At 43.9% G+C, this 14,237-nt stretch overlaps 1 protein-coding gene and 1 long non-coding RNA gene across 9 annotated transcripts in view; both read left to right on the forward strand.

Moving 5' to 3' along the window:
- The first annotated feature begins 884 nt into the window (after positions 1-884).
- MTDH (metadherin) overlaps positions 885-14,237 on the forward strand; it is an 85,128-nt gene continuing 71,775 nt past the window's right edge. For 6 of the 8 annotated variants that reach the window (XM_055286842.2, XM_063642886.1, XM_055286845.2 and 3 more), the window contains exon 1: positions 1,177-2,077. In XM_055286842.2, coding sequence (XP_055142817.1) covers positions 1,697-2,077 — 381 coding nt within the window. In that variant the 5' untranslated portion in view covers positions 1,177-1,696. Of the gene's footprint in view, positions 2,078-14,237 lie in introns of all 8 variants that reach the window. The other 2 variants (XM_055286843.2, XM_055286847.2) reach the window with 2 other exon arrangements.
- On the forward strand, positions 2,085-6,035 carry LOC134737125 (uncharacterized). Its single transcript, XR_010121717.1, has 2 exons — positions 2,085-3,662; positions 3,995-6,035. It is a non-coding gene; the product is annotated as an uncharacterized lncRNA (long non-coding RNA).

Genomic DNA, 14,237 nt, shown 5'->3' on the forward strand with positions numbered 1-14,237 from the left:
ATTTTTGGTATTTGGTGGTTATTAATATTACCCCTGTTGTATTCCTTGAGAAAGCCTGTATTTAGTCAAGACAGTTGCTTACACGCTAATGATCATTTACCGATAAAACACAGAGTTTCCTTATAGCAAAATATAATCTTAAAACCCTAAGGCAGCCTTCAAACATTTCCCTTATAATTAAAACCTGAAGGCCGGGCGTGGTGGCTTACGCCTGTAATCCCAGCACTTTGGGAGGCCAAGGCGGGCTGATCACGAGGTCAGGAGATCAAGACCATCCTGGCTAACACGGTGAAACCCTGTCTCTACTGAAAATACAAAAAATTAGCCGGGCGTGGTGGCGGGTGCCTATAGTCCCAGCTACTCGGGAGGCTGAGGCAGGAGAATGGCTTGAATCCGGGAGGCGGACCTTGCAGTGAGCGGAGATAGTGCCACTGCACTCCAGCCCGGGCGACAGAGCCAGACTCTGTCTCAAAAAAAAAAAAAAAAAATCTGAAAAGGCACTTCGTTTCCTTCTATAGCTGCATCCCAGAGATGGTCAACATAGCATATAAAAATGGAATGTTTGGAAACTCCTTTTGCAGTGTTGTAGAAAAGCTTAAAATAAAACGTAACGAGAAAGCTCCCTCCATAAGTAAATACAATCTAATGTGCTTCCTTTCATGTGTTATTAAAGCTACAAATTAGTAGGAAAAGAATAGTGCCGCCCACGGGCTTTTCAACTTTTGAATTCTGGGGACTAACAACAGAGAGCAAGAGTGAATGAGCCAAACGACGCAAACGTGCCCTCGCCAGGCTGGCAACTGGTAGGCACGCAGTGTATTAGTTGCCCTGGAGAGAAACACCCTGGAGAGAAATACCCAATTTGTGAATTAAACCTAGGTCCCGGAAGAAGAGTGTTAGGCGTCAGACTCCGCTGAGCTCATTCTGGAAGGATCCAACTGGCGCCCCCAGGGAGAAAAAGCGATTCCACTTCAACAACACTCCAGAAAAAGGCATGAAGAGCCCTAGACTTGGCAGGGCGACTTTGACCTAGACCCGGTGACCCCGTTCCTAGCGCTGCAGCCCTACCCGCCCCCCGCCCCCGCCTAGAACGGAGCCCCACCCCTGTACTCATTCGTTGCGCCACGTCTCCTAACTCAGCGCCACCAGCCACCCCGCGGAGGCGTCCGCCAATTAACCCCTCCCAGCCTCTGGTCTGCAGTCACGGGTCCCCAACGCCGCGTCTTAACCAGGCCCCAACAGACCACCGCCAACCTTCCCAGCCGCGCCTTTGCCCCACCCGACCCCGCCCGCCCCCACGTGACGCCCACGCCCCTCCCACTGGCGCCCACGTGACCCACGGTCGTCCCCGCGCGCGGCGTGGATCGCGGCCCAAGCCGCCATTGTTCCGCCGAGGGAGGACAGCGGGGCCTGGCGCTGGCGCCGAGACGCCGCTTAGCGGCCGCCACTGGAGACACTCCCTCCCGCCTCCCGGGTCTCCTGGCGGCGGCGGAGTGAGGCTGACAGCGGGGAACCTGGGAGACCCCTCCGCCCTCCCCGCGGTGGCAGCGGCCGATCCCCGGCTCCGGCGCGAGGGACGGCCGCGATGCGCTCGGCCTGAGGCTACCCGGCCCGGCCCTTCCTCGCTTCCCTTGACTATTCCACTGCGTCTCCGCGCCCCGGCGTCATCCTGCGAGTCCCTCTGACGGGAGGGAAGATGGCTGCACGGAGCTGGCAGGACGAGCTGGCCCAGCAGGCCGAGGAGGGCTCGGCCCGGCTGCGGGAAATGCTCTCGGTTGGCCTAGGCTTTCTGCGCACCGAGTTGGGCCTCGACCTGGGGCTGGAGCCGAAACGGTACCCCGGCTGGGTGATCCTGGTGGGCACGGGCGCGCTCGGGCTGCTGCTGCTGTTTCTGCTGGGCTACGGCTGGGCCGCGGCTTGCGCCGGCGCCCGCAAAAAACGGAGGAGCCCGCCCCGCAAGCGGGAGGAGGCGGCGGCCGCGCCAGCCCCGGCCCCCGACGACCTGGCCTTGCTGAAGAATCTCCGGAGCGAGGAACAGAAGAAGAAGAACCGGAAGAAACTGTCCGAGAAGCCCAAAGTGAGTATGGGATGAGCGGCAGTAGAGAACGGGCGAAGGGCGGGCGTGGAGACCCTCGAGCTTGGGGGAGGCCGCGCCCCAGCCGGGAAGGGAAAGAGTGTTTAGTCGAAAGCCGAGAGGCAGCTGTCCCAAGTGGAGGAGGAGGTGATAGGTGGTCATGTTATTTGGGGAATGGGGGAAACTCAGGAAGTATAGGACGAGTGGGGAAGCCCAGTTTCGAGGAAGGAAGTTAGGAGGTCTGGGGGTCCGTTCAGATAGGCGCCCGGAGGTCAAGCCATCTTTGGGAACCTTGACCGCTAGAATAAGCACAGCATCCTTCCTTGAGGCCTGCAGAGTAGGCTGCATGTGGAGCGTAATGGGACCTTAAGGTGGTGTTGGGAAGTTGTCGAAAGACTGCGCTCGGAAGACATGTCTATTTCAAGTCATATTGAGACAGTAGCCAGTGGAGGAAGTACGGTGACCTAGAAATTCTGGGGCTTACACAGGATTAAAGGTGTCCAGGTCTAGACGCGCTTCCATTTTAGTTGGGACTGTTAAAGGGAAATGGTTGCCCATTCTTGTTCTGGCAAATGTGGCCAACAGAGGCCGGAACGGGAGCAAGGCAAGAGGGGGTCGGTTACCTAATACGCTTTGAGGTGTATGGTCCTATGAGAAAGAGGTAAGGCGAGTTCAACGAACGAGTCTGTTGCATACTCTGTGGCGTGGTAGATTTGTGAAATAGAGTAAAGGGAGATGACAGGGCAGAATGGTGAAAGCCGAGAGAGGAATTCAGGCACCGATTTACTGGGCCACGTGTGGAAGTTGCAGAGGGCATCACGTCTGTCTTAGGCCTTCGTGTTTTACGTTTACATTCTGTATTGCCATTCCCATGGTTCTCCCATTATATCTTTCATAGTTTTATGTATTTTTTAAATATTTTACATTTGAACAAATTGAGACTATGGAGGGTATGCAGAGTTAGAAACAGCACCTCACCTATTTTTATTTCCACCGAATTAAGCTCTTCACCTTTTCAGTACAATTCAGTAAGCCAGTACGAAGGCCCTACTATGTGAAATTTGCACTCTGGTGTTTGGAGGGCAGTGCAAGGTATACACATAGAGTCAATCTTGGACAGTAGTATAGGAGACAGATTCATAAATAATTAGAATTTTGCATAGACTGATAGGTGTTAGAGGTTTTAACTGACTGTTAATGAGGTTTGGAGGGTAGGAGACATTTCATTGGAGGGCTTTAGGAAAGTTGTTGGAGGAAATGGGGTTTGAATTCAAACTAACAGGAGTTTTGTTGGTAACAAACTCTAATCTCTAGATTAGAGATGTGACAGGTCACAGTGCATGCATTATGAGGCCTGGATAGGCCTTCACGTTTTGCCTGCTGATTAACAAGATGCAAGATACATATGAAACCTGGAAAAGGCACAACTTTGTCAATGTGAATACTACCATAAGTTAGGAGAGGAGAAAATAGAACTGATTTGGAACATAAATAATTTAAAAATTTGTGGAGACTATCAAGAATTACCAATTATCAAGGTAATGTTATGGTGAAAATAGAGAACCTTGCTCCAAGGTAAGGAAAGAAGGTGATCTTGGCCGGGCGTGGTGGCTCAAGCCTGTAATCCCAGCACTTTGGGAGGCCGAGGCGGGTGGATCACGAGGTCAGGAGATCGAGACCATCCTGGCTAACACGGTGAAACCCCGTCTCTACTAAAAAATACAAAAAAATTAGCCGGGCGTGTTGGTGGGCGCCTGTGGTCCCAGTTACTCGGGAGGCTGAGGCAGGAGAATGGCGTGAACCCAGGAGGTGGAGGTTGCGGTGAGCCGAGATCGCGCCACCGCACTCCAGCCTGGGGGACAGAGAAAGACTCCGTCTCAAAAAAAAAAAAAAAAAAAAAAAAAAAAAAAAGGAAAGAAGGTGATCTTGAAAGAAACACATTCAGCACAAACCCATGTGGATGAAGCACATTGTGAAAATTTCAAAGCCCTATTTGGGACATCTAGAATTTCAGATAAACTTGGGTTGAGGGAGACAGGTTCTCCAAGAACCCATCCGAAGTGCGTTATAAACACTCAAATGACTCATCTGAAGGAATACAGATTCTGGCGAATGCTTATACATTACCGTGAAGAATGCTCAGTAGACTTAAGACTTACCCCCTCATTTTCATTGGAGTTAAGGAAGTGGGGAGTAAATAAGTAAACCTAGTGTTAGCTTTGAGGAGTGGAGAATGGGAAGATTGTATGGCTGAATGTTAATTGGGTGAGAAAGTATTCTTATCTACCAGATATTGAAGATGTATTCGAGAAGTTTAACCAACATTTACAAAATTGTGACTTTAAAGCTTTTCTGACTGCAACCCACAGTAAGAAATACATTTTAGATTACATTACACATATAAAACTGTTCTGTTTTTCTTTAATGTTCGTGACCCACTAAATTCATTTCACATTTGACTGTGAGGCATGACCCACAGTTAGAAAAACGGCAGCTTTACAGGGCAAAGAAGTACAAGCTGCCGTTTGGTACTCATTCGATAACCTTTAACTGTGCTAAGGATTGAAGAAAAGCAAGATACTGCTTACAAATTGAAGGCCGTAAAAAGGAATACAATATGGGCATATATCTCTGTGACAGGGATACAAATGTAAAAGCTCAGTTTCTCCCCAGGGAGCTTTTTGTTGCCGTCGTGGAAAAAGATATACTTAAAAAATTAATGCTACAACTGGATGTGGACCCAGGTGGGCATGAAAGGCCTTGTCACAGAAGCTGACTTTGAAAGTGGGTAGGAGTGCCCAGGAATTCGAGAACGACCTGGGCAATATAGTGAGACCTCATCTCTACAAAAAATTTTAAAAATTAGCCCAGTGTGATGGTGTGCATCTGTAGTCCCAGCTATTCTGGAGGCTGAGGTTGGAGGATTGCTTGAGCCAGGAGGTGGAAGCTGCAGTGAGCCAATTCGAGGCCCTGTCTAAAAAAAGGGGGGAAGGGAGGGCAGTAAGAGCAAGATAATGTGAGAGGCCTGAGAAACAACAAAGGCCCAGGATTGAAAGAAGACAACTCTGTCAGCCTGGCAGAAATGGGAAACTCTAAACTTGAGTAAGGCATTTCACCTTGCTCTGTTCAGTGTATCTTGTTTACAAATTGAAAATCTTAGTTGAGTTAAAACACTGCAGGATTCTTCAAAGTGTTATCCCTGGCTGCTTGCAATGAGAGTCACTTTGAATGCTTGCGGAAATGCTTGGGCCAGGCGCAGTGGCTCATGCCTGTAATCCCAGCGCTTTGGGAGGCACTGGTGGGAGGATCGCTTGATCCCAGGAGTTTGACGCTGTGATGAGCTATGATCAGGTGACTGCACTCCAGCCTGGGCAACACAGCAAGACTTTGTCTCTTAAAAGAAAAAAAAAAAAGCTTGTAGATTCCTGATCTCTGATCTTTTCGTTCCATTATTTTTATCTTTCTCTTAAATCATTCCAAATTTTGTGGCTCCTGTTTTCAAATTTTTCATTTGTAGAGTAAATAGTGGCTAAATCTGTATTTACCTCAACCTGTTTATAAGCAATTTCTGAAATTATTTTATCAATTTGTTTTTTTATCCTCTAATAAAACCATGCCATAGATCTTTTAGGGTATGAATTACAGTTTGTTCCCTAATTAAAAGTGTGGGGGGGGCACTTTTTACTGGGCCCAGTTCTTGGCATTTTTTCTTCCCCCCCCACCCCTGTTCCTGGCATTTTTGGAAATCATTATCTTATATGTATTTTTCATGACATCTACCTCAAAGTCTGTATTAAATGGGCACTCAATAAGTATTTTTTCACTTGATTTTTAATCTGAGTAATGACTCAGATTGAAGTGAAGTCTGCAAAAACTGGTGTGTAACAATTGGCCTTGAATTTCAACTGGAAGCACATAATCAGGATTAATATCAAAGAAAATTGTCTCTTTTTTTTTTTTTTGAGACAGTCTTGCTCTATTGCCCATGCTGGAGTGCGGTGGCAGTTATAGCTCGTAGCTCACTGCAGCCTCAAACTCCTGGCCTCAAGCCATCCTCCCGCCTTGGCCTCCCAAAATGTTGGGATTACAGGCATGAGCAACCTCACCCAGCTCAAAAATTTATTTTAGTGACCAAGTTATTTGCATATTAGTGTAGGAATGTTCATAAAGATTTGCTATAGTGTAATTGCCATATCTCTAAGCTCAATGAATAAAATAATAGTGTTTCCTTTTGTTTGCTACCGGATAGCCTTGCACAGCGCTTGGTACTGAAAAATAATTGTTGAATGCATAATATAGTAAGATGTCCAACAAAAGTATTTATACAGCTTACTCCTATTATTCATGCCTGGTAAATATCTATGTGAGCCCCCTTTTCCTCTTTAAGTGGAAAATGGCTGTTTGCCTCATCTGGCTGTGAGGTGTAGCACTGCCTATGTGATGACACCATAAGATTATAATACTGTATTTTTACTATACCTTTTCTATGTTTAGATACACAAACACTTACCATTGTGTTACAGTTGCCACAGTATTCAGTACAGCAACATGCTGTACAGGTTTGTAGCCTAGGTTTGTGTCAGTATACTGTGTGATGTTTGCACAAAGATGCATTTCTCAGAATGTAATCTCCTCATTAAGCAATGTATGACTGTATTCTAATAGTATGCAGTGTCTTTTGTAGTCATTACTTCTGTTCCAGTTTCACTGCCACTGCCCTACTTTAGGACTTTATTACCTTTTACTTAGACTATTCTAACATGGTTTTCCTGCCTCCGGTTTCTTTTTTGCCAATCTTTTCTACCCACTCATGCGAGTTGAGTCTTTTGAAGCCCAGCCCTGATCATGTGACTTTGATGTTCACATCGTTTCAGTAGTTTCCCCATCACCTGTTGAATAAAATCCAAAATTCATGACATGGCACTCAAGTCTCTTCATGATCTAACCCTACCTTAGACTTGTCTCTCACCATTACTCCTAAGACAAGAAATAATTCTGCTAGCTAGATTTCTGTGTCTCTTTATTTATGATTATTTTCATTTTTGTTGTTGTTGTTTTTGGAGACAAGAGTCTCACTTTGTCCCAGGCTGGAGTGCAGTGGTGTGAACACAGCTCACTGCAGCCTCCACTTCCCGGACTCAAGCAATCCTTCCACCTCAGCCCCTCGAGTGGCTGGGATTACAGGTGCACGATACCACACCTGGTTATTTTTGTATTTTTTGTAGAGATGGAGTTTCACCATATTGCCCACGCATGGTCTCAAACTCCTGAGCTCAGGCAATCCACCTGCCTCAGCCTCCCAAAGTGCCACAGGTGTGATTACAGGCGTGAGCCACCGCCCCCGGCCATTATTTTTATCTATTAAAAGACGCTTCTTTCTATCTGTCTACCAATTTCTTTTCTTTTCTTTTTTTCTTTTTTTGAAACAGAGTGTCACTCTGTCACCCAGGCTGGAGTGCAGTGGTGCGATCTCGGCTCACTGCAAACTCCGCCTGCCGGGTTCACGCCATTCTCCTGCCTCAGCCTCCTGAGTATGTGGGACTACAGGCGCCCGCCACCACGCCCGGCTAATTTTTTGTATTTTTAGTGGAGATGGGGTTTCACCGTGTTAGCCAGGATGGTCTCGATTTCCTGACCTCGTGATCCACCCGCCTTGGCCTCCCAAAGTGCTGGGATTACAGGCGTGAGCCACCACGCCTGGCCAGTTTCTTTTCTTATTTTTATTTTTAAATTTCTTTTCGAGACAGGGTCTGGCTGTGTCAACCAGGCTGGAGTGCAGTGGCATAATCTTGGCTCACTGCAACCTCAACCTCCCAGGCTCAAGCGACTCTCCCACCTCAGCCTCCTGAGTAGCTGGGACTACAGACGCACACCACCATGCCCAGCTAATTTTTGTATTTTTTGCAGAGATGGGGTTTTGCCATGTTGCCTAGACTGGTCTTGAACTGCTAAGCTCAAGTACTCCACCTGCCTAGGCCTCCCAAAGTGCTGGAATTACAAGCGTTAGTCACTGTGCCCAGCCTCTCTTTACCAATTTCCACCTGTCCTTCAAGGCCCAGCTGCAGTGCTGCTTCAACTGTAAAGCCTTCCCTAGCTCCTTAGCTAGAGTTATATATTGTAACACCTAGCATAATGTTTCGTGTTTAGTGGAAACTATGGAATTGCCTTTTTTAAAAATTTTCATTTATTTATTTTTTGAGCTGGGGTCTCACTCTGTCACCCAGGCTGGAGTGCAGTGGCGTGATCTTGGCTCTCTGCAACCTCCGCCTCGCAGGCTCAAGCGATCCTCCCACCTCAGCCTCCCGAGTACCTGGGACCACAGGCACACACCACCACACCTGGCTATGCCATATTGTTTAGATTAGAATGGTCTAATATCACCATTTCATTTGGTTCTAATAAACATTCAGCAAGTGTCTGAGTGTCTGCCCATTATCCATATTAGGAGCACAAAACGCATTACTAGTGGTCACACACATAAAAGATATGTTATAAATAGTACTGGAACAGATCAGCGTAGTTGATTTTCTTTATCTGCAGAGGTTCTATAAAGTTCCCACTGAATTAGCAAGTACTAAACTAGTGCTCCTAGGGAAAGTGCAAAGTTAGGTCCAAGCCTCTGGTCACAATATTTTCACCAATACCATATATAATACATGGTCTTGTTTTATGAGTGTTTCTCTTTAAAGACATTTAATTTAGTTGATTCATATCATTGAACTCACGGCCAATAGCACTAGAACTCATGCCTGAACAAACCTTATCTAATGCATTATTTTCTTTGTGAGGTATATCACAGCCTTCTTATGCTTAGGAATGCTCAGCAGCACTTCAGCACTACAGTTGGGGACCATTTTAAACAGCAAAATCACTAACAAAAAGCACCAAAAAAAATGCAAAATATGTGACACTAGATAGTCCTCAGAAAGGACTTATTTACAGTGATGAGAGCTGAAAAAAGAAGGTGGAGTCTTGACCTCAGCTTGGAAGGTGCCTGCAGAGTGACTTTGCAGCTCTGTGCATGTGCATGTCCACAAATGACCGTGAAAGTACCTCAAGTATTGATTTTGGAGTAACAAATAAATTTTAGTGAAAAGGTAAATTCACCAATACAGAATCCATTAATAATGGGGAACAACTGTATATTAGTCCCTATCTGTATCTAGACTGTTCTGTCATCTCCAGAACCTCATGTCTACATGTATGCTTGATTTCTCTGATTGGGAGTCTGATATATATCTCAAACTTTTAAAAAATTATCTCAAACTTTTAACATCTCCAAAACAGAACCTATTATTTCTTGCCTTCTCCCAGTCTTCCCTATTTCTGTAAGTGGTAAATTACTCTACCATCCATTCAGTTATTCAAGCCAAAAATAGAAGAATCATCCTTGATTCTAATCTTTTTCTCACCTCTTCATATCTTCCTCGCCTTATATCTAACCCATCAGCAAAGTACCATCAATTTTATCTCCAAAATATATATTAAATCTGACTACTTTTTCTAGTGTCACGTTAGCTCCCCTAACCTGCAGCAGTAGCCTTCCTTTTACTGCATCCAGTCCTTTCTCAATGCACTAGTAATGAGTTTTTTCAAAGCAAATCACCATGCTGCCTAAAACCAACACTTAGTAGCTTTTGCATTTAAAATCTAAATCTCTTTCCATGGCCTGTGTGGCCCAGCACCTGCTTTTCTTTCTAAGCTGAATTTGAGTGAGTTTCCTGTCATTTGCTGTTCAGTTCTTCAAACTCTTTCACAACCCAGCGCCTTTACATGAGCTATTATTAACACTTTTGGAACAATCTTTCCCCCACTATTCTTCTCAGCCTTTAGTTTTCACCTTAAAAGTCACCTTCCCCGAAAATCCTTTCCTGATCACCCTATTTGAAATAGACATCCCTTTCTATTTTCTGTCTCAACCCCTTAGATGTTTCCTTCATAGTTGTTATTACAGTTTGTACATTATTTGTTTACTTATCCATTTACCTTTTTGGGTTGTCTCCCTCCCCAAATTGTAAACCAGTGTCAAACTGCCTGGCATGTAAGTGCCTTTGGTAATTATTTGTTGAACTAAAAGCTGAACAAAGTGACTAAAATAACATCTCAGTTAATTGGATAATCTGTTATTGAGTTAAATAAATTTGTCTCTTAATATATTCCCAATAGAATTGTGTTTTTTTATTCTTAGGTAACGGTTTTGCTGGTAATATTAAAAAAATTGTATCATTTGCCACCTATAGAGTTTTCTTTTTACCTTTAAGTCACCCTTTGTCAGTTTTAATTCTTAAGAGAATAATCAGCCAGGCACGGTGGCTCACACCTGTAATCCCAGTACTTCGGGCGGATCACCAGGTCAGGAGATTGAGACCATCCTGGCCAACATGGTGAAACCCCATCTCTACTAAAAATACAAAAATTAGCCAGGCGTGGTGGTGTGCACCTATAGTCCCAGCTACTCGGGAGGCTGAGACAGGGGAATCGCTTGAACCTGGGAGGCGGAGGTTGCAGTGAGCCGAGATCGCGCCGCTGTACTCTAGCCTGGTGACAGAGCGAGACTCTGTCTCAAAAAAAGAAAAAAAAAGAATAATCATTTGCTCAACAAATTCCAAATGATAAGGAAAACAAATATTCATGATTTTACAGAAGAGAAATCTTGAGATTCAGAAAAATTAACTGACTTACTCAAGGTCATAGGGCAAAGGAGTTTGAAAGGCAAAACAATATCCTAATTTCTAGTCTAAGAACTTTGTTATTTCCACTCTACCTCTCTGGTTTCGATGGCATGTTCCAGGATATTAAATTGCATTCAGAGAACAAATTCAATTTTCCCAGTGAGTTATAGCTCTATTGCTTTTAAAATTTCGAGTCAGAAGTTTCTGCTGAAAATTATAATGACCTTACAAAAGCTCCAGAATTTTGGCTCCGTTTGTTTGGTTATGTGACAGGATTTTTTCATCTTTCTTTTCATTCCGCCAGAGGCCTAACGTAAAAGACTTTTAACAGTTCTGACAGAAAAGACCTTTAGTAGTTGTGTCCATCTTAGATACCAAGAACAACAATAAACCCTATGAACATTCATTTTTGTTGTGCTTTGGCATTATTGGTTAGTGTACTATTTCTCAAGGCTGTAAAAGCCTTGAGAGTATTTTAAAATTATTATTCAAGCAAAATTCAGAGATATAAGTGAGGAGTTGGTGTTATTTGATCAGTTTTAAAAGGCACTTTTTTTTCTCTCCAGCTATGCTAGTAGTTTTCAAACTGTTCCATGGAATGCCAGGCTTCCCAGAAGGCATCCATCAGAATGTCTTAGACATCTTTCTTCTGTCTAAGAAAGAATTACACAGATGTGTATTTGCTGTATCACTTGTAGTCCTTATCATACCCATCAGATGTAAAATATTGAAAACCAATGCTTGTATTTAGTTTTTCAGAAATCATCTTTGGCATATCTTGGCCATGTGACAGTTATTATCATCTCCCCATCTCATAAAGGTAACCCTGAGCGTCCCTGCTGCAGTCAACAAGGGGACAGTTTGGAATCCTGCGTTGAATTTTTGGCCGTTTAGAAAGCACAAGGATCTTTACCACGAAAGGAAATATCTCAGTATATAGTGAGATTTTGCAAATTTGAACCATAGGTTATATTTGTAAGATTGTTCTCTCAGTTATTAAGAGTTTGAAATTGGGGTTGAACTGTGTCTAAAGCTATGGTTTATGTGTATGTTTAGTTTATGTAGTTGCTGTGTGCATAACATTTGGCAGGGGAAAAACTGACAAGAAATTGTTCCATCTTGAATTTGTGTAAGAACGTTTCACAACTAAAACAAACTTACCAAAACTAGGTCTTGTCCATTAAATGAGATAATGCATGTAATGTGTCTAGGAAGTACTTGGAAATTATTATTGTTAAGACTATCTTATAGTCTAACCTATCAACTACAATGATGCCTCTTCTGAATTTCCTAATTTCTTGCCTTTATCTTTTTTTTTTTTAATTATACTTTAAGTTCTGGGATACATGTGCGGAATGTGCAGGTTTGTTACATAGGTATACATGTGCCATGGTGATTTGCTGCACCCATCAACTTGTCTTCTAGGTTTTAAGCCCCGCATGCATTAGGTATTTGTCTTAATGCTCTCTTGCCTTTTATCTTTTTTATGATGAGGATAATATATATATACTATGCCTCCTGTATGCTCAGTATCACTTTTAGCCAATAAAATTGAGATTCTGGCCAGGCACAGTTGCTCACACCTGTAATCTCAGCATTTTAGGAGGCCAAGGCAGGTGGATTGCTTGAGCTCAAGAGTTTGACACTAGCCTGGGCAACATGGCAAAACCCTATCTCTACAAAAAATTAACTAGGCATGGTGGTGTGCGCCTGTAGTCCCAGCTACTTGGGAGGCTGAGGTGGGAAGATGGCTTGAGCCTGGGAGGCGGAGGTTGCAGTGAGCCGAGCCAAGATCACACACCACTGCACTCCAGCCTGGGCAACAGAGCCAGACCTTATCTCAAAAGAAAAAAATAAAAATGAAATTCCAGTGTTTGTACAGGGTGAAACACATTTGGGATCTCAATCCTGGTCTCCCAGCTTGCTTTCAAAACCTGTACTCTTGAGAGTGTGAGGGAGAGTATACCTTTTGTTTTGTACTTTACTATGTGTTATTGTATACCTGTCTTCCTTTACTAGGTTCAAAGCTTCTTGAGTGCAGGCATTGAGCCTTATCTTTGTTTCAAGGGTGTTAAGCGTTCTGCATAGCACTCTACTGAGTGAATATTATGTAATTTTCTTAGAAAACAGCAGTTTTTTAAAAAGAAAGATAGCATTACAATGCTGCCTCTAGAGCAAGCCTGGACTATTTTAAGCCTCTGAGAGGATATATTTGCTTATTATTTTTAATCCATTAACTTCCCAAAATAATTTGCATCTGGAGCATTGGACCTGATGGATGCCTGTTCAGGCCCTTTTGACCACCAGGACTTAACATTCATCTGAGCTTGTTAATATAAAAAAATGGCCCAAATGCTTGAATGTGGGAATAAAGGACATAGCCATCATAGCTTTGGAGAGAAAAGGATATTAGAAGGGAACATGGGCCAGGTGCAGTGGCTTATACCTGTAATCGTAGCACTTTGGGAAGCCAAAGCGGGAGGATCGCTTGAGCCCAGGAGTTCAGGACCAGCCTGGGCAACATAGCAAGACCTCATCTCTACCAAAAATTTAAGACAAATTTTAAAAAGAAGGGAAAAACTGTTTCTGGAGCAGGTATGCTTTCACATGCTCTGTCATTTGGTGTAATTCAAATGTAAATGTGTAAGACAAAATGCATATTTTTCTCACATTTACAAATGATGAAATCAAGGGTTAAGTCAAGGAAAATGCTTAAAATCACAGTGATTAAATATGGAAGTCAAGCTTTAATCCCAGGTTTGTCAAACTCCAAAGCCCATAGTCTTCTCATATTCCATTTTTTGGGGGAAGTTGGTAGACTGCCCTTCTAGTTTCTAAACCTAAGAAGTTTCTAGGTCATTTGAATCATGATCTTTACATGTTGTGGCTAGAAATACAGTTTACATAACTAAGTGAAAATAGGGTTCTATGTGATTTCATTTTAGAAGTCAGTGTTAAACCTTATATATGCTTACCTCAGATACAGGTTCTTTTGCAAGTTGGAATCAGTTTTAACAAGTGAAGAGTGCTCAAATGACATCTGTTATTAAGCATACTTTTTTTGAGATGGAGACTCGCTCTGTCCCCAGGCTGGAGTGCAGTGGCTCGATCTCGGCTCACTGCAACTTCCGTGTCTCAGGTTCAAGTGATTCTCCTGCCTCAGCCTCCCGAGTCTGGGACTACAGGTGCTTGCCACCACACCCAGCTAATTTTTATATTTTTAGTAGAGACGGGGTTTCACCATGTTGGCCAGGATGGTCTCGATTTCTTGACCTCGTAATCTGCCCGCCTCGGCCTCCCAAAGTGCTGGGATTACAGGCATAAGCCACCGCACCTGGCCTGTTAAGCATACTTCTTATTCTGAACTTTAAAACTGCTTGAGGCAGAAACTCCTTTCATATATCCTTGTTCCTACAGTCCTTAGCCTGATGCCTGGTACTTGAGTACCAGGAATTGAGGCCAGGTGCAGTGGCTCACACCTGTAATCCCAG

Source organism: Symphalangus syndactylus, chromosome 7 (assembly GCF_028878055.3).
Source record: "Symphalangus syndactylus isolate Jambi chromosome 7, NHGRI_mSymSyn1-v2.1_pri, whole genome shotgun sequence".
NCBI lineage: Eukaryota > Metazoa > Chordata > Mammalia > Primates > Hylobatidae > Symphalangus > Symphalangus syndactylus.